Consider the following 26,452-nt stretch of genomic DNA (forward strand, 5'->3'; position numbering starts at 1 on the left):
TTGTGTGTGTATGCATGTGCAAGCACGTATGGCGGTCGTCTCTGTGTGACTGTGGGCGTCTAGAGGAGAGAGAAGCCTCATCTGTTACCAGCCCAGCCCGGCCGGCCCGCTGCGTGAAGTAGAACGACAGGGTGTCACCGACGACGACAGTGATGGATGCCCTAAATTCTGTAGGCAACTTGGGCAATTGGACACATTAACAACAGGCACCTGCTTTCCCCCGTACAAATCTATTAAAAGATAACAGCAATGGCGGCTCCTGCACTATTAGTAAATTATAGCTCTGTCTGAGTGTGAGGTAAGTGTGGGCCTCCCTTCTCCCACCTACCCCCAGCCTCTCTCCCCTGTTGCACTCTTATTGGCAGTCTCACAGTGCCACCTAGTGGCAGCAATTTATAATGCGTTTTTAAAATGTAGAGAAATATTTGAGCATGGACAAGAAAGTAAAGAGTTTACTCAAGGGTAATCATTCCATCCTTATCTGTGGAGAAGAGCCATGTACTAGAAACTAAACAATTTACAGTCTGTAATTTGCACTGAATCAACAGATAATTTCATTATACATAAAAACAAGTTCCATAATAGCCAAGTTATCATAATTTCGAAATATGTCAAAAAACAAGTATTAATCATTGTCCCGCTAGCAAACAGAACTCAAATATAAAACCGACAAACAACATACTATTCACACGCAGTGCAAGTTTCCCATGACAACAAACCCTAAGGACAGTCCCAATTACGGCTGATCATTGCATGTTGGTCGGTAATCACTGAGGTGACAACCTCTAATCAGTAAACGGTTTATCTTAATCTGTGGAGGTTGTATGTGTGATAGTGTGTGTGTCGGTGGGTTAGGCAAGTATAGTTGTTCTTCACCCTTCTGTGCACATCATGGATTTCTCTTGCAAGCTATTTTTCCATAAACAAGCCGTTCCTTGAGCTGACTGGACCAAACGGCCAGTGATTGGAGACAATGTGGCTGATATAAAACCATTATGACCTACTCAAGACCTCCTCTATTAAAACGTTAAGTGTGGACCAGTACTCTCAACATGACACAATTATGACATATCTTGGGCCAGGTACGCCACATAAACATGTGTCACATAAATTTGCTGAGGGTAAATATTTCTGTGTCTATGAGGGGGTTTGTGTTTGCGAGCTAGCCAAGAATAAAGGGAGGACAAGACCAGTAAATACTTTTACAGCAGGCAATTTGTCAGGATGTGTAAATGTCTCCAATTCCCAACAGCACCGGAGGAAAATTTACAGTCACTCGAGAAGTGACAATGCACAAAAAAGGACCACTTTTTACTCTCTCTCATCTCCCTCAGACCACTAAAACCTTCCATAAATCTCCTCCAGTCCCTCCAGATGTCTGCTGTTGTCAGATATCATGCCTTGACAATGCCTTCCACCATCATTGTCTCGACAGAAATATGATATGTGAAACTGCAGTGTCACATCACTTAACATGATTTAGCCTAAGCTAGCCTGAACCATTTTAATCAATCAAAAATGTCACCTTTTTCCCCTGTAATGATGGTAGAGGTATAGGATCCCTGTGTTGGGGTGATCTATAAGACTTATCTGGGCTACTGTTTTATGACTACTGCCAGCTAATGTACTAAAGGATACTCCCCTCTTCCTGTCATCAGGTTTTCTATCAAACTGGCAAATAAGTAGGCCAGTATTACATCATGGGCAGGGGGGGAAGACACTTCATGTCATGTGTAAACCCTATGTATATGACATTATGAGTGTTTGAAACCTTTAAAGAATATCCCATTACTGTGCCACCTGATCTGTTTTCTGGGTGTACATGAACTCAAGTACAAACAAGTCCATCATTGTGTATGGTGGTTGCTAATGGATGCTATAGGCTTGGTTGCTAACACATCCTTTGATCAAATGTCTCCCTAAAATGTTTTGTAGACATTCTAAAGCCTCACTGGACTACCATGCTTTTAGGCAAATCTACATCAGTATTAAAAGTACATCAGACTGGTTATTGCGGCTTGTCCCAATTACTTCTGTACTGCAAGATCTACTACATGACAATACCAAAATAGTGAATTCTGATTAGACATCCAAAGTGTGCAATAAAACACAACAGTACAAGAGTGGACTGGGAACTGTACCTGTAACCACAATGGAGTGACTGGATCCACATGCCAGCAGCTTCACGGTGCCACGCCTAGTTGCTGTGAACTCTCTCAGATGGGCTTCTTCTGGACCGATGTCCCCTGGCCTGCCACATCCATTCTGGCCAAGCTCTCCACTACCCCAGCACAGCAGATCCATATCCAACTCACACTGTATGTCCTGGGAACACAGACAAAGGAAAAGTATACAAAGTTTGCTTGGTATTTTTCTCAACTTTAACTTTAATTTAATTATGAGAAAAAGAATTGTGTGTATGCTTGACATCAGTTTTCTCTAAGCTTAGAACTAAGGTTAGGAACTAGAATTATATTGCAGTAGTTTTTTTATCACCTACATTTGCAGTAAACATATGAAATATATTTTTTGATGTTCAAATGATATGGGAGTCATAATCCCCAACTATTTGTATATGAATGATGTGGTCTCACATACAGTATGATGGAAAGTAGTGGATGTGTTTTAATTAAAATAGCAGTTTACAAGTACTGGTCTTCTTGCCAGCATTAAGCTTACATAAAGCCAATCTGAAGTTCCCAGCCCTATTTGTAATGAACTGTGGATCTGATGCAGATCACCAATATTCTCCTCAACATGTTTATTTACAATCTGCCCTCTGTGCTAATTAGGATGTGACCCTGCACACACAAATGTGGAAGCTGGGTGTATGTGCAGCCATACACATGCATAGACACACACACATCCCCCAGCAATATTACCAGCACAATTCCATCCGACTGATATTGGAATTTTCCGAAAGAGCAAACCAATAGATAACCTATTACAAAACTATAAGAGATCAATAGCTAATTTCTTTGCATTGATTACCACTTGGACATTTAACATGCGCCCTGTGGCCACAGTGTGAATTCCGCAAGCTTAGATCCCCATTGGCCCTCATGAGTATTAAAATTATCGATTGAGACAGAGGACTAAAAATGTCAAGCTGTTCATTAATCTTAATAAAGACTGGACTTGACCAAGGCAGCCTTTTTCCCCAATGCAAGGATACAACCTATCCAACTAGGAGCACATACACGGATAGATTAATGAGCTTCTACTGAGGGATGTGATTTAAGTCTTTGCCATTAATATATCAATTACAAAAGAACAACTCTTTTGTAACAATACTGACTTTCACCTAGTGTGCATGCCAGCACAACAGTTTAAAATTCATAATGACTGTCTAATTGTAGTTATTTGTTGAGAAATTTCAAAGAAACTTCGCAAAACAAAAAGCGCTGCAGTAATGAGGTGTATGAAACTGATATGAAGCTGCATCTGCTGTTTTGCTACAGATGGCCCTCTGCAGTCCATAATGGACAAATGTTATCAGGCACTGCCTAACAGCCAGTTTCATCTCTCTCTTATGTAGATGAGTTTCAAAGCATGCAGGGGTGTCCTTAGCTTAATGAGGGCCCTAAGCAGGATTTGGTTTGCTCACTTTTCTTACTTTTAATTACTTTAATATTTCTGCCACACTTACTCATATGTTTCCTGCTCACAACTGATTGGCATTTAAGCTGTTTCCATGACTTGCTAGCTGTATATCCACTAATCAGATCATTTTGAAATAAATACAATTAGACAATGCTTTTTTCACATGTATACATACTTCAATAAATGGAAAGATTATTATAATAATAGCTGAAACACCATTATCACTGGCCAGACTGTTTTACCATATTCTGTGGATCAAGAAAAAGCTAAAAGCTTTACAATGCATGCCAACTCTGGAAGAACTATAGTTTTGTATTTTGATAGGGATTATGTTAACCTTATGTTTATTAATATCCTGATTTACAAACTTACACACCATAATACACTACAAATCTAGTCATGCCAATTGGATAAGCTGTTGCTTGCTCCCCTAAACATCACTATACACTGCACAAATTCTTATGCTGATTTTAAAAAAGCATTTTCTACACATTTTTCTCTATGACATTGTGGTCATTGTTGCACTGTTTTGCTGTCTGAAGAACTTACTTAACCAGAGATTTGGCTTTTGTGCTGTTCAAACCAAGTAGGGGCTATCTGTTTTGACTTTCCAGGCAAGTCCTCATTCCGAGTGGTTATTTCAAACTACTTGTAAAAATACTGAGCTGTATGCCGGAGTTCATGACATGTGGTGTCAGTTCAAACAGGCCTTACTAACAGAAATATGAGACATAAAAACTAAATAAGCCAAAACTGGTAAACAGCATCCAAGGGAAATTATTCAAGAAGAGACATCTAGATATATTTGACTGAAAAACACTGTAACTAGAGCTGAAAAGTAAACAAAATATTATCGAAATTGCAATATAGCCAAGTGCAATATCCAAATTGCAGCAGCTGCAATTTTTTTGATAAAAAGGTGAAATCTGTCACAACACTCCTTATATAATGCATTATGGTGCTACAGCAATGCCTTGGCCTACAAATCATATTCTCCAGACATAAAGGAATGTTTCTTCAGTACAAGTCCCAACAAAAATCATCAAATTTAAAATCAGTGAAAATGAAGTCCATTGCAACAGAAATCATGACTTACAATCGTAATATTTGCCAAAATAATCAGTTTTTGCATATCATATGCAATCATATCATACTTTCTTCTCAAAAGTTATGTTTCTGTTTCTCCACTCAAAAGTAGGTCAAGATTTGGAATCTTACTTACTAATCTTACAGTTCTGATTTGCACTTCTGAATGCCAAACAAATGGAACAATTAGACAAAAAAAAAGGCAGAAACACACTTAGCACACAGCTAACAGGAACTAACCTGTGCCAGTGTTAAAGGACTTTCCATTTCACCGTCTTCTTTGTTTCCATTCATTTTCTCACACTGGCCTTGTTGCCTTGTGGCCCTGACTTCATTTCCTTCTCCTCCCATCATTGCACTCACCACATTGGCAGGGTAACTGTCTCCATGGCACCTTCTGTTAACAGCACAACGGCTGTTTGAGGTTAGCTTATTCTTATCTAAACTGGGACAAACTTTGAAAGCAACAAGTATGGAGGACCAGGAATGTCACTGGAAAAGTAACAAAGCATTTCCATAATTTCATTTTTTTTTTTTTAATAGGCATTAAAAACAGGAATTGTAAAAGGAATATATAAATGAACTATTAATACGTCAATAAATACTTCAGATTTAAAAGTGGATTTACAAAAACAGCATAAAACACTCGTTAAATACACCATTTGTAAATACATTTATTAATTAATTAATTAATTAATTAATTAATAAATAACAGAATTTGAAAAACTATTTGAAAAGCCATTTTAAAAATGTGAATGCATACCTGGATTCCCTCTTCAATTTCCATTTGCTTTTTCCAGCAGCTTTTCCATTTCTTATTAATTGATTTGCTTAGTCATTTAGCCACTCAATTTAGCCTTTCTGTGACACTCTGGGCCTTTAGTGCTAGTAAAACCAGACTGAGCAATCCCAATTGGCCATGGGATGCAACAAGCTCTCTGATTGGTTAGAGAGCTAACTAGTGAGTTTTAGAGGGGAATCCAAGTATCTATTCCCATTTTTAAAATGCCTTTTCAAATAGTTTTTCAAATTCTAGTATCTATTCATGGAATAACAAATGTATTTCTAAATGGTTTATTTAATGAGCGTTTTATGCTGTTTTTGTATATGAAATTAAGGAAATGCTTTATTACTTTTCCTATGACATCCCTGGTGCTCCATAAGAGGTATTTTAGAAAGGCACTACTACACAACATTGTGGTGGTAATTTTAGTGTTACTGAGTTACAGTTATGACCACAGACAGTGAGCAGAAGACAGTGTTTGTGGAGGCCTAAAATGTTAGTCTGTGTTTTTACTTTTCAGTGTGCTTGTGTGTGATTTTTCTGCAACAATATGAAATAGGGAACTGTCCGCATGAGTTATTAATTGTATTTGTCACAATTTAATTGTAACTGCCGCAATGATTGTCAAACCCCTATTTAGAAGTAAATAATATGTCAATTAGAAAGCATATATATAATTATTTACTATACTATGATAAAGTATGTGAAAGCAAAATTTGAATTTCTAGACAGAAACTTTATATCACCAATTTAGTTAGCGATTAACATTTACTTTGGATGAACACAAGAGGTCACTTGAGCTGTGTTCAAAATCCATATTACATACTAATTCTATACAGTATGTACTATACTAGTATATCGTTTTAGAAGTTAGTACACTTAAAAAAAAAAAAAAAAAAAAGGTTCATTCATGTCATATCAGAGTTATGATAATTACAATTTTCCAACTTTGCCTGAAAACAAAGACCACTGTAACTGCTAATAAACCCAAATTCGATGGATATAGATTTATTTTGTCAATGCACAGTAATGTAATCCTCACATGGCCAACTCACACCAGATTTCCCTGTGCACTGCATTGAGGGAGAATAGTATCCATCAACAGCATCTTTCTGATTTCACTATACTTTTTTACTTTCCCAGTGGAAACACACTTTATGTTAAAAACATATAAGTAGTATGTAGTATGGATTTGGGATGTGTAAAAAGGCTTGTTCGAGGTTAACTGCACCCAACCTGGGAAGCAGAGAGAGCAGGCAAAAGCAGCAGGGGGCATGCACAAGAAGCTGCAGTCAAAACAATTCCCAACAGCCTTCTAAGTCTGTAAAATAAATATTCACCTCCTGTTAGATCAGATCCTGATTTAATTGTTATCAGACAAATTTATTCAGCCTGTGCTCCATAATGTGGTATCTGTAATCATCATGACAATGTTTATGGTATTCTCCGAACTCCATGTTATTCAATTAATTTACAAAATAATTTGATGGACTAAAATTCCCATATAAGGAATGCCATCAATTCAGTTTGCCAGTGTATATAAATCCACTGTCCAGACTTGATTGCTTGTCCTGTCCATCTTAAGAGAAATTCAAAACATGAATCAATAGTCCAACTACATGGAGAGAGGCAAGCAGAAAAACAGGTCATTAGTTTTCATCTTCATTAATCCGTCATAAATATGTGACAGATATTTAGACTGTAAGGGATTGACATCAAATGTCATTTTAAGAATCATCACACTTGTTAACCAATGTTTAATGTCGTGTTTTAATACTTTAAAGACTTAAAAAGGTATATGTACCTTTTCTGCATTAAAATATCTAAAAACAACTAGGCCTGTTATATATATATATATATATGGGTTATGTACTTGCATTATCCCAAATGTTTTCCAGCAATTTTCAAATCCGTGATTTTAATCAAGGTAACAGCCGGTTTCATTTGGCCGCCTGTCAATGATGTCATATCCCCTTTGCACATGTATCAGCATTGTGGTTGTCTGCCAGAAGCAGACAAAATTTACTTTATATTCAGTTTTAAGCTACATTTTCAAGTTACACTATTTAACTCTTGGTAATTTTAACCGTATATTTTAACTGGATGAGGGGTTTTTGCTACCAGATGTCTGGATCTTAAGTTATCAGAACAAAGCTGAGCAAATGTTAGTCAGCAGCAGGGCAGGCAGCCCCGCTGAGATGTCCTGTGTCCGCCGAACAGCATCTGAGAAACACTGATTTTTTTTTTTTTTTTTTTTTTTTTTAAAACATGAAACTGCTTTATTCTGTGTTTTTACAAGATTTAATCACCAGGTGCATTTCTTTTGTAGAGGAGTAGACCACTGTGGATAATTTGGCTCCAGGTAAAAACCTCCTGAACAATTAGCACTAAAGGAATCCTATCCAGAAGCAGCTGGCTGCAGTGACAGCAATAAGAAAGAAAAAATTTACAAGGGGAAAAAAAAATAAACTATTTCTTATTTTTTCAAGTGACTCAAATAACTTATGACAAACAAAGTAGTTGTTTTGGGATCATGGAAACAACATGTTTTGTGTTTTTCTCGCTTTTTGCTAAGAAGACATCACTCTGTTCCTGAAGTTACATTTTCTTATTTAGTTGAGCTAATATCAAGCACTCTTGAAAAATGGAAGTGGCACAGTTCAGGAACGTTTAATATGCTCGACAAAGACATTTCTATAATAGCATTTCATCCAAAATTGCTTACTAGCCTCCTAAGTACAGATACTGTGTAGAAAAACTTGGACTTCACCTCCCACACCTGTTCCAGTTGTTCATTCAGTCCCTGGTACTTCTCAAACTTGTCATGCTCTTTCTTTCTGTTATTATTGTCATCTGGCATTGCCACATCTATCACAACTGACCTCTTCTGCTACTTTCCAACTTTCCCAACCACTTGGTTATGCCTCAGTGTATCCTGTCCTAGTTTGCATCTTACACCCTGCCACTACACGCTGGACTGTCTCACTGCATCTTTGCACATCCTGCACCTTGGGTCCTGTCTGCTGTGGTACACCCCTGCCTCTAAGGATCTGGTGCTTAGGGCCTGTTCTTGTGCTGTCATGATCAGAGCCTCTGTGCTGCCCTTTACACCGGCCTTTTCTAGTCACTGGAAAGGTAGGATTTCTTGAAGTCAACCCCTTCCTCTATCTGCCATGGAAGGACCACTTCCTCTATCTGTCTTGGTTCACTCAAAGCAAAGCTGGCAATATGGATGACACAAGCGCAAACACTGAGCCTCAAACTATGTCCAAACTAATTCGTTTTAGTTTTAAAACATGAATTTTGCTACATTAATGCCTGGCTTCCATTACTCCAGAGTTTTCAAGCACTTAAAACGGAAACTTTTGAAAACGTTGCTGGACTCATTTTAGTTTAGGTAGCTAACCTAGCTTGGTAGTGGTGTTGCACCATTTACTTTTTTATAACCTCCTCTGTCAGACTAAACACTCTTTCAATACAGAGCCGTCGTTTGCAGACAGCTGTGATACATGAGTCAACGTTAATTACATGCTTTGAATGAACTTATTTTTCCTTTAGTACGAGCTAAATTACATTTGCGAACTAAGATTTAGCAGGCTGGTTTGCACGGAAATTTTTATATTCCCTCTTCACTAAATTTGTACAGAACGAAATGCCAGGGGTAAGTAAAAAGGACAGTAGAGAGAAAACAGGAGTCCCCGAAGCTGTGGTGACTTGGGGGGGTTGGCACGGTCAGTTCCACTAGCCAATTAAGGTTAGCTCGGCAACTACAGCGGTTCACACGCTAGCCCTGGGAGTATGTAATGACGTGGTTTACACCCCAGGTGTTTTGCAGGTACCTTTTAACTCCGTGGCATCAACACGCAAGTGTCATTTTGTGGTTTCACCACAGTTGTAGGCCTCACCTTAAACCTCAAAAGGGTGCTAGCACATACGCTGGTTTGACAAACTAAGGGCAATACTTTGAGATGTAGTGCCACGTTGAGGGAAACTTCATAAACAACAAATTACAACACTACCTACACTAACATTTTCAGAGCATTTTGGTGTTAATTTAACTTGTGCAAAACACAAACCTAAGAGGCCTTTGGGTTTAAGCTAACCACACTCTCAAAGAATCGTTGTTTTTACCATGGTAGCAAGGTTGCCAAAGTACACAAGCAGGAAAAAAGATACCGAGGCTATTTGTAATTGCAAACAGGTACCTCAAATTATGCTATTACATTACATAAAACAGGCTAATCAAACTTACATGAGGCGAGAATTAAGTTGACGAGTCGTCAAGAAAATGGCCGACCGCTTTGACCGTGGCCTCCTGTATCCATGCATTTTTCTGTAGAATGGATGGGCGCCATTTTGGATCCGGCATCAAGGTGTTTTAATGTATCCATGCCTATGACGCGCGCAGTAGGTGGTCTCCCCACCTGTTCCCACACATCTTTCTTTTACTTTTTATTTACTTTTCTTCATACCTGGGTAATTTTAGTTCATGATTTTCATTTTAAATATTTCTGACCATAAATTAAAAAATTATTTAAAAGTCAATTTGATCCTTCATGAAGAATATAAGGTGTAACTCTTTACTAAAATCAGCATTTTTTCCCATTTCCAGCAAGACTTCCGCTGTAGGTGTTAACCTTCAGAATAAAAGCAACCAGTTATTTTATGTTCTCCTAAGTTTGTGAATACTATGATGCAGTACAAGATATCTTCTTTTCATTGGCCAAATAAGTGATGTTAGGGGGAAATGTACTTTATTATACTTGAGTGCAAAGTGCTTTTGCACTCGTTTCCTACGATGAGTTCCCATTTCCCTCTCCCCCATTTTCTCCTTTATACATTGGATGGCAGTAGAGGTCTTTGAACACACTTTGGTAGGGCGTGTCTTATCCCACTATCTAGGGTCCAGCCGCCATGGGTGCCGTCTTGCCGTGTCATCAGAGTAACATATAGCGAAAACGTTTAGAAATTGAAGATCGATCATCGCATTTTTTTTAATCATTTAACCGGCATAGTCTTGATTTACTTACGACAATGCCTTCCATTAGAAGCTTGACGATGACTTTGGACGCGGTGAATGAGAACGGGACGTTTTCGGAGGGAGACCGTTTAACTGGAAAAGTAACACTGGACTTAATCAAGGAAATTACGGTTCAGAGTCTGTATATTAAAGCTAAGGGAGACGCTGTTGTTCGTTGGACGCAAAAGAGGGGCGATCACTCCCATACACACACTGCACAAAGGAGATATTTCAAACTGAAGCAGTTTTTAGTCCCAGTGGAATCCAAGGGTAGGCGGTAGTGGTCTTGTTAGTCCTGCATGCCCTACAACCCATATAGTTAAATCTGGCATGGTGCAGGCCTTCTCTCTGTCCCTGCCTCATCGTACGTTTATGCTGTTTTCTCTTCTTTTTGTCCAGTGATGGTGATTACTTGTTTGATTCCCACATTCAAAACTTAAGTGAAAGCACACAAGTCTTCTCAGCTAAAACTAAAATAAACTGGAACTACTTTAGGTTGTAGTTTATTCTATAACAGTGCAAATTGATTAATAATTAGATTACAGCAACAACAACATTAATGTAGTGGACAAAATATGCCATATTAAAATGAAGAGTATGAGAGTAGAAGCATGTTATACTTTTCACCACCGTCCTCATTACTATTTGCACTATGCTAAGAGTAGCTAGTAATAATAGTAGACTACTGTCAGTACTAACACCAACATTATTTCCTTTTCAGACACCATCATTCCCCGAGGGACCCATGTCTATAAATTTAGCTTCAACATACCACCAGGGTAAGTACAGTAAGACAAGTTTACCAAAATGTAATGTTTGTACTTAGACAATGTAATTGGTTTGAACAAGCAGGACCAAATAGCTTACTCCTGCCACATTATATAAGTGTTACTTCAAGTTTTGATTTGATATTAATCTGCTTGTTCTCCAATACAGAAGCATGCCTTCATCCTTCAAGGGGACTCATGGAAAGATTGTTTACAAGCTGGAAGCTGCACTGTCCAGAAGTTGGAGGATGGACCGTGAAGTAGAAAAGGAGATACATTTCGTCTCCAAGTCCTTTCCAAATCTTCAGTCTCTGATGGTGTGTAAACATCTAACCATTCATACACACATCTCTGATATGTCAGTTGACAGGAAAATATGTGCCCTTTGGTACAATATTGTATATATAGATGATATTTTGTAATGTGATTTTACTTTTCATGGGGGTTGTTGCATAGGAGAAAAACAGACTATTGGAATTGAAAAATATTGTTATCACACACTTAAACCACATTCATTCATCTGCAGTCCTACCTAGCTACACAGATAGTTTTAGTTTAATATCCAGCTCCACCACCACAGTATAATGGAGGTAATAGGACTTTTTCACAGCCTTTTTCAACATGTTGGAAAAGCGTAGGAAAAGCACTGTTGTATTTAGTAGCAGTAATGATGGCTACATTCCATTTAGAGGTGTCAGAAGTTATTGCGCATTCTCGCTCGCTGGTTTGGCTTCCTGGAAAACTTATAGTAAATACAACACATCAACCATTAATGGTAATGGCTTCACATGTGCTTTTCCTGCTATGACAAAATGTCTTCTGTGAAAAAGAGCTATAAGAATTTGGATTTGAAATTTAACTGATGAAATGTTTTGGAAAATTTGATGAAAAAATCTCAACAGCAATACAATACAATAATAACCATATCCCAGTTACTTTGGATGATTCACCAACTGAGCGGTTGACAGTTTTCATAGATGCTATTTCCTCTGTAAAAAGTATACTAGTACCTGTGAAAACTGCTCACAACGACATACTGTACAGTAGGTGATGAGATTCAAAGGGTAGTGCAGTAGTATTCACTTGTGGTCTTGAGGGCCTGGATATCATGCCCTGCTATACCACTGTAACACTTAAATCATGCACTGTATTGTCTTCATATTGGAAGTGGATCAAAAGTAATTTTTTTCCCTATTCATTGTATTCTAGTCATCCCAAGTTGCTTCAGCAAAAAAAGAGATGGGGCTTTTCTCAAAAGGACATGTACAGATGGATGTCACTGTTGACAGAAGGGCGTATGCCCCAGGTAGTAAAATTCCACTTCAAACATGGTAGGTTCAAGTCTTGGAAGGAGATCTTCTGTTGAAGGAAGATCCTGAAAAGCATGCTTTGTCATTTGATGGATGTCACAGCCATCAATTTGCAAAACAGCAAACTATTCTGATAAAACACGCAGTAATACTATTTACATTATAGTTCACAAATTGTCTTAAACATCTTATTACATCTGCCAATTTGAAAGAATCAGCATGTACTGTACGGTCCTCTTTCATGATAGACATTTTGATGTGTCGTCGCAGGTATATAAAATGACATGAAAAACAGGTTAGTTCCATTTGAATCTCTCTACTCCAGTGCTCTGGTGTTGTGGATGCTGGTTTACATTTCTGTTATCCTAACACACTTCATTATAGATGACCCAGCATTAATGGCACTAGTTACACCTGTGATCTTGACAGGCTAAAATGTCTGCCAGGAAAATGGTCTGTCAGTGAAGGGTTTATTAAAGCTATAATAAAACAGTTGAAAGAAATATAATACTTTGGGATGGGGTTCATCATCTCAGCACTGTTCATGTAATGTGAGTAAGGTGTGCCTCTCAGGCATAGAAAAAATCTTTATATATTAACAATACTGGGATAATACATGAAAAATAATGTAAAATATTATGTTGTTTTCCTCATAGGTCAAACAGTGGCAATTGTTGCAAAAATCAACAATTCCTCATCCAGTGACGTGACACCCAAATTCAGTTTAATCCAGGATGTTTTGTTCCATGCCAGCAGCGATATGAAGCAAGAAAGAACCGTTATCCACAAGGTGGTTGACAGCTGTATTAGAGCCTACACAGAGAAGAGCGTCCGCTGTGTAATAAGGATTCCTCATGGTCAGATACAGACAATCGAGAATTGTGAGATTATCTCAGTGGAATACTATTTAAAGGTATGTAACAGTGGATCTTAATGGTAAAGCACAGTAAGATAATGTAGTTGACAGAGCTATTTTTTTCCCTGATTTTTGTAACACTGCTAACCCATAAAATTTGTTCAAATTCCAAATTTGTTGTAACTGTCAGGTGTAGAAGTAAAGCATCATGTGCTAATGAAGCAGTGATTTTTTTTTTTTTCAGGTGTATCTGGACATCAGCTTTGCTTTCAATCCAGAGGTCACTTTCCCAGTCGTCATTCTTCCTCCTGACTTAGCTCTTGGCACTCAGCCTGGCGTGGCTGCGGGTCCCTATCCAGCTGGGGCTACTGGGGGCCCAAGTAACAGCGACTTCCCTCCCCTAGCAGCGTCTAGGCATTCTTCTCCTGCATCCCCACATTCAGGCAGTCACAGATACCTAGGAGCTCAAAGGTATTCAGCACCAGGACCTGCATACCCAGCTAGCCCACAAATGTATGCTGCTCCACCCAATGTGTACTGGGGTCAGCCAGCACACATGCGTGGGGGCTACAATAACGCAGTGCCACAGCACGCTTCTCCATATGGATCTCCATTTTCATCCTCATCATCAACTTCTGTGCTTCACCCTCCGCCTACTGCTCCAACGTTTCACCCATCTCCATCTGCCCCAGAGATCCAGCCATCCCCTTCTGCACCGTTTAACATATCCCCAACTGCTCCTTCATACGATTCACTGCCTTCTACACCAATGATGAACATAGACTTCCTGTCTCAATCAGATGAACCTCCTCCAGCATATTCCCTCCTTTTCCCATCCTCTGCAACTGACACACCTGATGCAAATAAATAGAATAGTTAACAATGCAAAATCAGATCACATAAATCATGTCTTATTTAGGCTATTGGTGTGGTTAAATTTGAAGCGTGATTTTGAAATGAAAAAAAATCATTGAGTGCAATATTTACTGTTTGCATGTAAACAATTATATATAAAAGTAGGACTTTTGCATTGTATGTGATAGTGGTTTTCTGGTCAGTTGTCAGGTTGGTAATTGGCTTTGTCCAGCTCCTAAAGTACTCACTCCAACCTCAGTTATCAGGATACACTGTGTTTTACGTGCCTTGTTCAACTCAAGTGTCCTGCTGATCAATTTTTCTGCCTTACAGTTAATACCTACTCTCTACCTCACTATTCTGTGTGGAGGCTACTTACTGTGTTAAGAAAAAAAAAAACTTTTTATACTTTTTTTTCAGTGAAGGGGCCAAATATATATTTTCCATTTATTTTAATGTCTGGTGAGTTTAACATGAGACAGCGACTTCTATCTGTGTCATTAGTAACAATACTTTGCAAACCTGATTTGTTGTTATACTAACAAATTGCCAGTGTTGTCTTGGAATAAAGAACTTTCAGGTAAAGTTTCTCTGGGAATCTCTCAGTGTTTGTGTGAACACGTTGTTATAACTAATGTAGTTTGTTTTCGTTTCTCAGCCACAAGGTAGTACAGTTCTTAACATCTTCCATCATATCAAAGATGCACCTGTTTCTTTGTTTTTATCTATAAGTGATTTGAAATTTCAAATCCTATCAGTTAATAGCCTAATAATATAACATAGCTCACATTGTATAATGCTTGGCCCACTTGGTTTCTATAGCCATTAATCACCTTCAATTGTGTAATACTGAATAACCTGTTGTGCATTATGATGCGTGCCTTCTCGTAAAGGATGTTGACGCAATGTTGGAAGCTTTATAGTGGCTTCACTGTTTGGGTGTAGTCGGATGTAGGCTTGTTTAAAAAGCGCCTGAGTGTCAGCAGGACTATTGGTTCAGTGCTGCGTGCTGTAAAGCAGCAGGTGAGGAATGTCTCCGATCAAGGAGTTCGATCTGACTTGTGAAGCTCTCAACGAAGCGGGCACTTTTTCCGAAGGAGATACGGTGTCAGGCAGAGTTAGTTTGACTTTGAAGAAAAACACGAAAGTGAAGAGTCTCTCCGTGAAAGTCAAAGGGGAAGCACGCGTCAGCTGGTCAGAGGGATCAGGAGACGACAGGAGATCGTACAGTGCTCACAGGAAATACTTCAAAATCAAAGAGTGCTTAGTCGCAGAAAATGATAAAGGTAGGCCAAAGAAGTCTTTATTATTCTTACTTATTAAATTAAAATCAAAGATGTCAGTATGATAAAATGGATAGATTGTAGCCTATAATATCTTTATAGCCTTGTAAATGGTACTGCACACATAGGGTTTTTAATACTGGTATACCTGAGGAATTTTCCACTGTCTGCTTGTCAGGTGACTGGTCAGTGTTAATTCTCGCTTCTTTTGCAGACACTGTTCTTTCTGGGGGGGTCCATCAGTTTAAGTTCAGGATGAAACTCCCACAGGGGTAAGTGGGACTTTTCCAGCATCTATAGCATTAGTACTGTGTCAGTGTCTGCTTTTACAAATTGCTGCATTTGTGAACTGGTTCTGTCTTACAGGGAAATGCCATCATCCTTCAAGGGGCTTCATGGAAACATTGTCTACACGCTTGAAGCCAAGACGTCCAGGAGCTGGCGGTTTCCCTCTAGAGTACAAAAGCATATCCATTTTCTTTCGAGGTCTTTAACACACCCTCAACAAGTAATGGTAAGTTGGATGCTACAATGATGTTATACATTTAATAGACTAGTTACACATTACAATGAAAGTAAATGTTTTGATTTCTGAAGTACTTAAAGTGGCTTGTAGCTGCTGAAAAAAAAATGACATACAGTCAAATGACTTAAGAGGTTGTTGGCTGAAATTGGAAGAAAGGAATAGAGAACAAAGTTTTATGAAGTCTGTCATGTGGAAAATTTTAACATCCCATGTGTGTACTATATTTAAATATGATGGGGAAGAGGCAGACAGCAGGAAGTACAGCAACTGTATCCCTGTATTCCCTGGACAATTTCAAAGGTTAATAGTGAGATGACAGTATTTTCTCCTGGACTTTGAATTTCATCCGTAAACTGCTATGAAATAATCTTTATTTTCTTCATTTGTTCTAGTGTCCACAATCTGGTTCAGTAAATAAACAGATGGGAATTTTTTCTAAAGGACAGGTCCAAATGTCTGCTACGGTTGACAGAAAGGTTTGCGCTCCAGGTAAAGTCACTCCAGCTCACTTACTTTCAAAGTGTCAATGTGAGACATAAAATGTAGTAAACTGTCAGCTAATATCAGATATTTACAACTTTTTACATTGTTTCATTGCTAAGTCAAATGGAAGTGTTAATGTTAGCAGGATTACCACATATCAAAACAAAGGTGATTTTATATTATATAATTATTTATTTTATATTATAATTTGTATTTATTTATGGTTTGTTTTTGATAGGTGACACCTTGTCTGTTGTTGCCAAAATCCAAAACTTATCTTCCAAAACCATGAGGCCCAAATTCAGTCTACATCAGAAAATAGTCTACAGCGCCAGTGGCTCAACTAAAATTAGTGACACAAGTCTATGCAAAGGTTTGGGGGAAACTATCGCAGCAAACAGAGAGGAAACAGTCTACTGCCAACTGAAGATTCCTGATGATGCCATCTACTCTATCCAAAATTGTGATATCCTCTCAAATAACTATTACCTCAAGGTATGTAATAATGTAATAGTGATGCTACATCAACTCGGTAATGAATGAATTGATATTGGTGGTTAAGTAATTGTAGCACAGAGAAACCTTGTCTTAAATCACACAATTCTATAATCATTGGAAATATAAAACATCAAAGCTGAATTCCTTATAGAATTATAGTATAAATATAAACATGACTCTGCATTATAACAAACAGAAATCATGTTTATCTGTCAGTAAGTGCAATCACCTTAAATAATAGTTCCATAAGTGGCAGTTTAGTTTAAAACATTTCTGCTGTAGACAGATTCAACCTCTCAATAATGTGTGTTTTAATTTCCCAGGTGTATTTGGACATCAGCTTTGCCACTGACCCAGAGGTGGTGTTTCCACTGGTCATCGTTCCTGCTGGCTTTGCTAACCCTCAGGCTCATGAGGTTGTGGGTCCTTACCCACCGGGGGCTGTTGGGGGCCCAAGTTACAGCGACTTCTCTCCCCCTGCTTTCCCCGTTGGACCTTATCATGTACCCCCAGGTCCAGGTCCAGGTCCAGGTCCAGGTCCCTATGGATACTCAGCGCCATTTCCCGCTCAACCTGTGAACATAACAAGTGGCTATAATAATCAGTGGCCACAACAGCCCGCTCCATATTTTCCAGCTGCAACCTTCCCATTATTTTCAGTGCACTATCAAGCTCCTGCTGCTTTACCTCAGTTCCAACAGGGTGAAGGACCTCCATCATATATGGACATTTCCCTTCCTTCCTTTTACACTCATAGCTCAGATCATAACATCTGAGCTCCAGAAGGAACACAAGCACATAGGGTTGAAATAGGATGATGATGATGAGAGTATTTGAGCTATTTTTAATGTGAAATGGGAAAATATTTGCTATTTACAAATGAAAATATATTTTGTATTTGCCCTACTGTTTAACATTCTTTTACAGTCATGTTATATATGAAAGAATGTTTCATATGTTTAGATTGTGTGTGTCTGGGTGTGTGTGTGTGTTCTGATGTAAAACCAAAACTACCTGTCTGTGCCCCTCATTCATGTCATTTTACAGGGGAAGATTGTTGTATTAAGTTTAGTAATAACTGTTACGGCCCTGGCTGTATTTCCTTAGCTCTGTTCTAGTTTATGTCCTGTGTTGTGTGTGAGTGTGAGAGTGAGTGCTCTCTTCCTGAGAGGATGTCTGCAACTGATCAGTTAATTTGCAATATCCTGCCTTTTGAAATGCCCTGGGTCCCTGCAATCTGCAGGTAGCTTTCTGACAGCAGCACCTGGTACTGTAGTTTTGTTGCATAGTGACTGTGTGTATTAGATGTAAAATTGTTGGGCCTTTTGCCCTTGTTGTCAGTGATCTTGGATATTCTGTAAATAAAACAGGAAGTTTCTTTTCATAAATAGCACTGAAGTTGTTGGGATCAACTGCCATTTTATTTGGCACTGTTTTCTCCAGCTTTGATTTACTCTTGGTTTAGAAAATGTCCTTTTGTTTGTTTGTTTGTTTCACATAGGGATTATTTAGCACAATTTGAGGAGATATTATTTTGTTGTTGTTTTGGCCTTGGTTCACCCTAAGCTATATTGCTTAAGTATATTGTCACCATTCCACATTTTTTAGTAATAAATTATTTCACTGTTACTGCATTTGGTATTCGGACTTTGGTTAGGGGACCAGGGGGGCAACAAATTTTTTTTATGTTGCTCTCCCACTCCCCTAGACAGGGACGTAACAAAGCATATTTAAACTTGGTTCCTTACTTTCAATACAGATGTTTATTTATTCATGCACATCAAATTATTTATGTCATTTAACTCAACTAGTTTTCTTCTATGTGCAAGCTTAAAGTTAACCAATGTGGAAACCAGCAAATATGGTTTGGATGTCGTACAGAAAGCAATTGTAAGAGTTGCAGGCAAAATGGGAACAATTCTCAAATTTTGTTAAGGGATAAAATTTAAATCGTCCCTATTCCACTGAATATATTCATTTTGATCAAGGCCTCTCACATTCTTTGTGGTGCATCATGATAGAGAAAAACATCATGTGACCATGCAGGCCCCAAAAGCTGTCCCATTCCTCACAGTAACGAGTGAGCAATCCTATTCAGCTTGGAACACTGTTTTCTCCTTATAACAGATTTATGATCTTTAAATCTAATTGGTAGTCCATGGAGTTGTAACACACTGGTAGTAAAGACATTTTCCTGCCTGCCATGGTGGTAAACAAGGAGTGTGTATGAGTTGTGTATATTTTTTTGGAAAAACACAATTTTTCAGAGCAAAGAGGGACAGTAAGCAGAATATGCAAAACAATACACAAGTCAACACAGCAGCCCACAACGATTTTTGTCCATAACAAGAGGCCTATACAATGACCACCTACTGTTCTTGCATGTGAGAAGAAATGAGCAAGAGTGGAAGCTTTCAAAACCTGTCAAAGACATGTTTTGCCTTTATTCGGATGGGGACAGTGAAAGGAAGGTTGGGGAGAGAGAGGATGACGTGCAGCAAAGGGCCGACCCATGGCCGCTGTAGTAAGGCCTGAAACTACGCGCTCTACCAGCTGAGCCACCTGTGCGTTGAAGACATTTTTAAAAATTTACTCAAGAAATGACAAAGCATTTCGATGACATTTCGATTTGACAACACTACATTTCCCTTTTGAAGTGTTTTTAGACGGAATGCGTGGCCTCGCTATTCATCCATCCATGTGATGGATGCACAGGGGGAGGTTGCGTAAAGTTTTGCACCCGCCCACTTGCACTAGTTGCTGTTGCTAATTGATGCAAGACTCCAAACTATCTCTGCCTGTCATCGCCATCGCCATGGGGAGAAGACTGCTGTGGGTCTTTCTGCTTGTCGTCGTTTTTAAAAGTAAGACAAATAGTAAGGGACGTAACTTTCTTCTTAGTCAGCTAGCGAATATAACTGTACTTGTTTGACTTCAGAAGTTAAGGACAACAAGGACGTTAGCTGTCCAAATTGTTGCATACATCGTAGTTGCCGAAAGACACCTTCCAAGTCCAAACTACATTAATATTAGGTATATGAATCAATATTTAGGTGTAGGTTAACGTAAAGTAGGTAACAAACTTTATCTGTTTAGCTTAGCTGTCTTCTTCATCTTCCACCAGAATAGTTGAGCTAGATATTAGCTAAAAAAGTGTTGAAAATTGTCGTAAGAACAAGATTAATTGCAGTTTGCTGCTTCAGCTGAATGCCGATTAGAGCCAAGTATCACAAAACGCATATTTCATAAACATCTGAAGTAATAATTTATGATACAAGTTTGCTAAGAAGCAAAGAAATATTAAATTGCCATCTCTTTAATGGAATTTGGCTCGACATTGTCTTCTGTTGACACCATTGTTCTCATGTCCTCTTGTCCTAGAGTCATCTCATCTCATATTAGACAACCACAATATTATGCACACTGTAAACAAACATATGAGATGAAATGTTTATAAAATTGAATTAAGATAAAAGTTTGGACAAGGCCTCTTTTTTCATGTGTCCTCCACAGGGGCGTCAGGCTTAAAGATTCGAAACAAGCTGGTAGGTAAATGTCTGCAGGTGCAAGAAGGAATTCTGGGAGGTAGAGTGTCCTTAGGGGAATGCAGCCCATATTCACCCTTACAGGAATGGCGTTGGGTCCCACAGAGCCAGGCTCTCAGCAGTCACCACACTGGGGAGTGTCTGACTGCACCGAAAGAGCAGTATGAAGGTGTCCATCTGCAGCCCTGCATCTTTATGACTGAAAGTGACGAGATAGGTGACGGACTGGCAGCAGTGGATATTGGCAGAGATGCAAGCAGCCAGGCGTGGTCCTGTTCCAAGAAAGGCCACCTCACCTTGATAGGGAGGGGACTGCACCTCAGTGCCACACCAGAATCCACTTTGGTCTTCCTTTCGCAGGAACATAAGCAGGTAATGAGGTGATGGAGGAAGTCCTTCTCTATGTGACATAACATCTGATAGTATCTTAATCAAATGATTTAAAATGTATGTAAAAAGTAGGGAGGAAATGTATATTGTAGATTTTTTTTTACCCCCGCCCTTCACAAGCAGGGCAGCAGGTGGCGGACACTTGACAACCAGACATTGTGCAATGGGAGAGATAGCAAACATAACCAACACCAAGACCAATCCCACCACTATCTGGGAAAATCACTGGAACCTTCCATCTCTGATATGCACAGACAGGCTGAACCATGTAAGGACATATCTCATTAGCTGTAGTCTACTGAATGTTATCTTATTAGTTTACACTAATAAAAATAACACACACTTCCTTAAAGGTCCAACCACTGGCTTTACTAACCACCTTTTAATTATAAGTCACACTAGCAACAATGTAAATACTTGACATTATTGCTAACCATTTTTCAAATCACATGATGAGTTTTTTTTTTTGATGGTTTTCCTCCTTCTCAGCCAGCTAGTGGTATCAGGTCATGCCAGTGCAGTGTACATGTTTACTTGCAGAAACTGGACTGGATTTAGAGGAAATCCTTTTCATATGAGAATGCAGCGTGTTATTTCTGTATTATTTTATTTTGTGGGAGTCTTGCAGTAGATTATAAGAAATTAAGGTGATTATTAGAAAAAAATAACAGTAGATTATTGTTTTGTTGTTATGATGTTGCAAGCAGAGACCATTTTTTAAAGTTTTCCCAGTGATGTGTTCATGGAAACACATCTATGCACTGACAGCTTTACTTCACAAACAAGTAACATGAACTTCATGAAAAGGATATTGAATTTAGTAATTTTTTCTTGCATTCAAAGGGTTGCTATTCAGCAGCTGATCCTCAAAGCTTGAGCTTGAATGTTTTGATTTCTTTGAATGCACCGACATGGAGCCTTTACAAGATATCCTTCTTCCCATGCATTGTGATTGGTTAGCTCTGTTAAGAGTATTTCGAAATCTTTTTAAGTTGAAAAGTAAAAAATCCATGTGGTATGTCTGATCTCAGTAGCATTATTTATCTGCCTCCGCCTGGAGATTAGATTACAACATGCCTGCTTTAGGCTGAGGATCTAATTCATTTAAGTGCGCATTTGAGCAATCAATATGTCCCTCTCTCTGGAAGACAGCCAGCCACTCCATGAAACAGCATCGTTGTGACTTGTCAAGTCATGGAAATGCTGATTCACTGGCTTAGTTAGAACATGTGATTTTTGTGGCCTCCACAGACGGTGAAGAAATCAAATCTATATCACTTTCGGTCATCACCTCTGGTTGACTTGTTTCTTTTTTCCACCCACTTCCAGTTGAAGGTATAATGGACATCAAGGGCACAGAAACATATCCCTTAATAGATGGGACTCTTTCATCCTTGAGTACAAAATCCCCTGCAGATCCCACCATGATTTTCTTCAGTATGGACTATGGTAGGTTTAGTAAACTGTATTCAATAAAAGACTGAATGTATCCTCTGTATGACCAGTTTTATGAGTGGAAATCATTTCTTTCAACAATACTGTATGTAGCCTGACATAGAAGCCTTAACAGTTCAGTTGTAGAGTTACTTTTACACCACTAGGTGGAGACAGATGAACAAGAAACCTAGCAAAGTTTATGTTGGGTGTGTAATGATTGTGAAGGAGTTTCAATAGGCTTTTATTTGCAAGTTCAGAGCCCTGACAGGAATTAAGCAAATGCATGAACAAAGATTCATAGTGTAGAAAGAGATAAATAGTTGAAAGTTTAAATGTATGTCGTGTGAAATGCATGGTGTGTTGCTTGGTCTGTTTATGCATGTGAACATGTATATACTCACTGTATATGTGTATATAGGGATGGGCTGGAAGATAACCATGCTGGTACTAAGCTCTTTGGCTCTGGTACTGGGAACTGTTATTCTTATCCTCAATGTTTACTCCAATAGGTGAGTGCCTAAACAGACGAATAACACATGTGAAAGTAGACATTTTATTTTCATAGATTTACTTTTGAAAAGATAAGTGGATTCATTAATTAGATAACAACATAACATTAATTAAGTGTCATTTTGTAGATCAGTTAATCATTTATCTGGTAAAAAAAAAAAAAAAAAAGCCAACATTTTACTGGTAACAGCTTCTCAGGCAAGATTTTGCTTATTTTTTCTCTTTTATTCATTGTAATTTGGATACATTCGAGTTGTGTGTGTGTGTGTGTGTGTGTGGGTGTTTTTTTTCATGATTTTGGTCTCTAAGTAATTTGGGTTGGCCATTTGACATTTGAGTGAAATGAGTTAATTGAAACACAAGAACATAAACACAAAACAGACTGCAATACACACTGGATACCCATATCCAATAACCCTAACCAATTTAAAAAAAACTTTTTTTTAATTTAATTTTCATATTTTAAACAAAAAATGTATGAAACCCAATTTGAAAACATAGAGCCTAGTTGAATGAAGATACAACACTTTATACAAAACCTTACTGGTGGAGAAAAATGTGAGAAATATATTGAGTAAAACATTTTAAAAAGCTGAAGTGAAATGTTATGTGTCCACTCACTTTCTGCCTTTTTCTGTCTTGCTGTGCCAGAAGGAAGAAGGTGGTGTGTGTTTTGAAGTCATACACTGTGAGGCCAGAGGTTAGTGTTCCTGGGTCCCCGGTGCCTAGTGAAAGGGCCCCACTGACAGAGCACGCCATGCGCCTCCCACACTCCTCCCCCACTTTACAACGTGGAGAAATCCTGATTGAGTGGAAGGACGGCACTGTAACTCCACTGTACGAGGCCTGAAGGTTGTACTGTTATGTTTGGACATGCAAGCGGGATTGGTTTATTTAGTTCTTAAGAAATTGTATGCATGCTTTGTCCTGAATGTGTCTGAAGGCAAATCTGTTGTCAACAGAAAAAAAATTGGCAAAATAAGATTTCAGTATTTTAAGACTGTTGGCATCAAAAGATACTAAGCAAACTCTTACTGGTGTACTCTGGACTATTTCATAAAATGTAAAGTTCATGGCCCATTATCAGACAGTTTTTGTGGGGCTTAGCTGCCAGAGGAAGATAAAAGCTGTTGTGAGGCTGCCAGAATAAAAAACGTATGAGCTGTACTGTAAGTTTTCAAAGATACTGACTCTTGAGTCCTGACCTCTTGTGTTGGACATCTGAAGAATTGCTAGTAGGATGAAAGGTCTGTAAAATAAATGTTTAAGCATTCAGCCGTTGTTTGTAGACCTACTATAAGTACAATTTAAGAGCTCAACAAAGCCACCAATAGCAAAGGCCTTAAGTTGGATAAACACTTGAGAAACTAATCTTTATTTGCCAAGGCCTAAACTATATGAAGATCTGATCATGTAGTTCCAGTTTGATGTTGAACACTATTGTGCTGTGGGGTCAGCTCAGGTGTCTCTTTACATACAGTGAAGGGACAGTGAATAGGAAAGTGGTCTCAGATCCCACTGTATTTCAAGAATTTAAAAGGTCTAGAGGTAATCATTGACAGTGTGCTGATTTTTCATTCAAAGAGATTCATAACAACATAGCACGACACACCCTAAGCTCCTGAGACTCGCACCCTTAATATTAGGATTAGTAGGCTATTATGGGAAAGTATAATTACTGTTGTGTTGCAACTTACTTTACTATGTTGTGTTGCAAGAAACACGGTATGGTGAAAGTTGTTTTCATAACATAATTCAGGATTATTTAGTTTCAAGTGCATATCATATTTCCAAAGAAAATATTACCCTAGTTTAAACAGGAAATGTTAGTAGTCTGGCACTGTATAATTAGTACTGTTCATTTCATGATGCACTTTGCTTTGATACTGACCATACATAAACTTGTATTGATTTACATTGTTACTTGAGTGTACTTATAATGTACCATAGACTTGAGCATAACGGTTCGTTCTTGACCTTGTAAACAGCAGTTGACAAAACAAACTCCACTCAAGGGCCACTTACTAACTTTTTCTGGGGTTTTCAACTATATCACACTGTATTCATCAGGAGATAGAGTTTGCTCAGCAATAACTGAACTGTAGAAGTTTAAACTTTCCATTATTCTTGTTGAGCACTTCTCATCCTTCGAAGTTCACCATGATACGCTTGAAAGCTCCAGAAGCACTTTCAGTGGAGACTCTTTTGTCCACTATCATTGATGTTTTGGTTTTTCTGTGTGGAAACCTGGTACACCATCAATTAGTTGTAAATGTGTTAGTTTTTTAACTGAAAGGTTTTTTTAAAACTGTGAACTACCTAATAAAATAGCATATATACCTGACTTGCTTTTACAAGTGTTACACGATGTATTGAGTAAAGCTTATGTTATTTTGTGTTTAATGTACATCAGCAACCCCTTTCCCATGGATTGTTATCCAGAGTGAGGCGGAAAGGGAATGACTGCTGATAAAAGTCACTGTTTATAGTAATTGCATCAAAAAGTCTGTAAGGATGCAGTAATCATAGATATGTTGACGGCGATGGCTCCAGAGAACATGGCATTTCCTTGTGGCATGGAAACTTCCCAGCTGGAGGAGTCTGTTTACAACTGTACAACCAAAAGGCTGTTTTACAGTTTTTTTTGTTGTTGTTTTTCGGGGAGGGGGGGGGGTCTGTTGTTCGGCAGGTTCATTTGATCTCCTGTATTTTAACAATAATGAGGAGATTTGAACCAAACACTGCACAGAGTGAAAGAACATAACTGTGTTTTACATTTAAAACTTCTGCTTTGTGAAAAGTGCATTTGCAGCCAGTACTTCAGCCTCTGTTATATGCGTTTTTAATGGACATTTTTGTATTTTTTTTTTAGAAAAAGTAACACCAAACCTAGAGCTGACACCCCGTCTCCCCTGCTGGTAGTGTTTATACTAATGAGAGGGCACGAAGTTTACTGACAGAACACAGCACCCTGAAAATGACATGGCATCCTACACCCTTCTAAACCACATCCACATGCCAGACAAGAAAAAAACAGGTTATTTACAGTCTTTCTTTTTTTTTCTGAGAAGGAATCATTGTTTAATGCCACAACAATCGTTCAGTATTTGTGTTTATTTAGTCTTGAACCTGTGTGTAGTTTTACCATACTTTACTACTTTACTCACTTGTGGTAGAGTTGCCACACAGATAACAATAGAGTACATATTTGGAAAGTTCATTAATGTCTTGTCTATACTCCAGCAATGGATTTGAAAAGAAAAAAAAAGGAGGGTAGAGGATAAAGAGCTCATTCAGCCATATAATTTAAGGTTGTTTACATACACACGGTGTGAATAGTGTAGGAATCATAACCTGCCCATTTTTCTCCTGCACAATACTGGACTTTAGGGTGCTCATGTGAACATTCTCAGACACCCTTAAAGCTAAGTCAGTGGTTTGACCAGATTGTCATTGTTTCCTTCCAAATGTGGTGTGCCAGAGCACTGAGCCAGAACAA

The 26,452-nt window shown here is 38.4% G+C and overlaps 3 protein-coding genes across 5 annotated transcripts in view; 2 read left to right on the top strand and 1 right to left on the bottom strand.

The window, feature by feature from the left end:
• LOC130170143 (X-linked retinitis pigmentosa GTPase regulator-like) overlaps window positions 1-10,034 on the bottom strand; it is a 297,248-nt gene extending 287,214 nt beyond the window's left edge. The window contains exons 1-2 of one of the 2 annotated variants that reach the window (XM_056377305.1): window positions 9,726-10,034; window positions 2,142-2,325 (exon numbers count right to left, since the gene is read on the bottom strand). In XM_056377305.1, coding sequence (XP_056233280.1) covers window positions 2,142-2,304 — 163 coding nt within the window. In that variant the 5' untranslated portion in view covers window positions 2,305-2,325; window positions 9,726-10,034. Of the gene's footprint in view, window positions 1-2,141; window positions 2,326-4,929; window positions 5,076-9,725 lie in introns of those variants that run through there. The other variant, XM_056377304.1, reaches the window with a different exon arrangement.
• Window positions 10,035-10,354: 320 nt separating this feature from the next.
• LOC130169227 (uncharacterized) lies at window positions 10,355-18,609 on the top strand. Its single transcript, XM_056375771.1, has 12 exons — window positions 10,355-10,763; window positions 11,215-11,272; window positions 11,430-11,577; window positions 12,470-12,566; window positions 13,227-13,483; window positions 13,671-14,292; window positions 15,310-15,567; window positions 15,779-15,836; window positions 15,931-16,078; window positions 16,483-16,579; window positions 16,812-17,068; window positions 17,395-18,609. The coding sequence occupies exons 1-12, from the start codon at window positions 10,508-10,510 to the stop codon at window positions 17,845-17,847; spliced, it is 2,709 nt and encodes a 902-aa protein (XP_056231746.1). The 5' UTR covers window positions 10,355-10,507; the 3' UTR covers window positions 17,848-18,609.
• Window positions 18,610-19,567: 958 nt separating this feature from the next.
• Window positions 19,568-25,297, top strand: si:dkey-245n4.2 (uncharacterized). Of its 2 annotated transcripts, none has more exons than XM_056375264.1 (6): window positions 19,568-19,947; window positions 20,585-20,988; window positions 21,130-21,274; window positions 22,336-22,455; window positions 22,862-22,952; window positions 23,605-25,297. In XM_056375264.1, the coding sequence occupies exons 1-6, from the start codon at window positions 19,845-19,847 to the stop codon at window positions 23,801-23,803; spliced, it is 1,062 nt and encodes a 353-aa protein (XP_056231239.1). In that variant the 5' UTR covers window positions 19,568-19,844; the 3' UTR covers window positions 23,804-25,297. The 2 variants fall into 2 exon arrangements, with proteins under 2 accessions (XP_056231239.1, XP_056231240.1); XM_056375265.1 differs by having other exon boundaries at window positions 19,571-19,935.
• The last annotated feature ends 1,155 nt before the right edge of the window (window positions 25,298-26,452 follow it).

The sequence above is a fragment of the Seriola aureovittata genome, chromosome 5, assembly GCF_021018895.1.
Source record: "Seriola aureovittata isolate HTS-2021-v1 ecotype China chromosome 5, ASM2101889v1, whole genome shotgun sequence".
In the NCBI taxonomy this organism is placed as follows: domain Eukaryota; kingdom Metazoa; phylum Chordata; class Actinopteri; order Carangiformes; family Carangidae; genus Seriola; species Seriola aureovittata.

What these genes read in the sequence shown, in the direction of transcription:
- LOC130169227 (XM_056375771.1), top strand. Translation starts at nt 10,508, where the DNA reads ATGCCTTCCATTAGAAGCTTGACGATGACTTTGGACGCGGTGAATGAG. An exon ending in CAGAAGGGCGTATGCCCCAG is followed by an intron (nt 12,567 to 13,226) that starts GTAGTAAAATTC and finishes TTTTCCTCATAG; the next exon opens with GTCAAACAGTGGCAATTGTT. An exon ending in CAGTGGAATACTATTTAAAG is followed by an intron (nt 13,484 to 13,670) that starts GTATGTAACAGT and finishes TTTTTTTTTCAG; the next exon opens with GTGTATCTGGACATCAGCTT.
- si:dkey-245n4.2 (XM_056375264.1), top strand. Translation starts at nt 19,845, where the DNA reads ATGCAAGACTCCAAACTATCTCTGCCTGTCATCGCCATCGCCATGGGG. An exon ending in TTTTAAAAGTAAGACAAATA is followed by an intron (nt 19,948 to 20,584) that starts GTAAGGGACGTA and finishes TGTCCTCCACAG; the next exon opens with GGGCGTCAGGCTTAAAGATT. An exon ending in GCACAGACAGGCTGAACCAT is followed by an intron (nt 21,275 to 22,335) that starts GTAAGGACATAT and finishes ACCCACTTCCAG; the next exon opens with TTGAAGGTATAATGGACATC.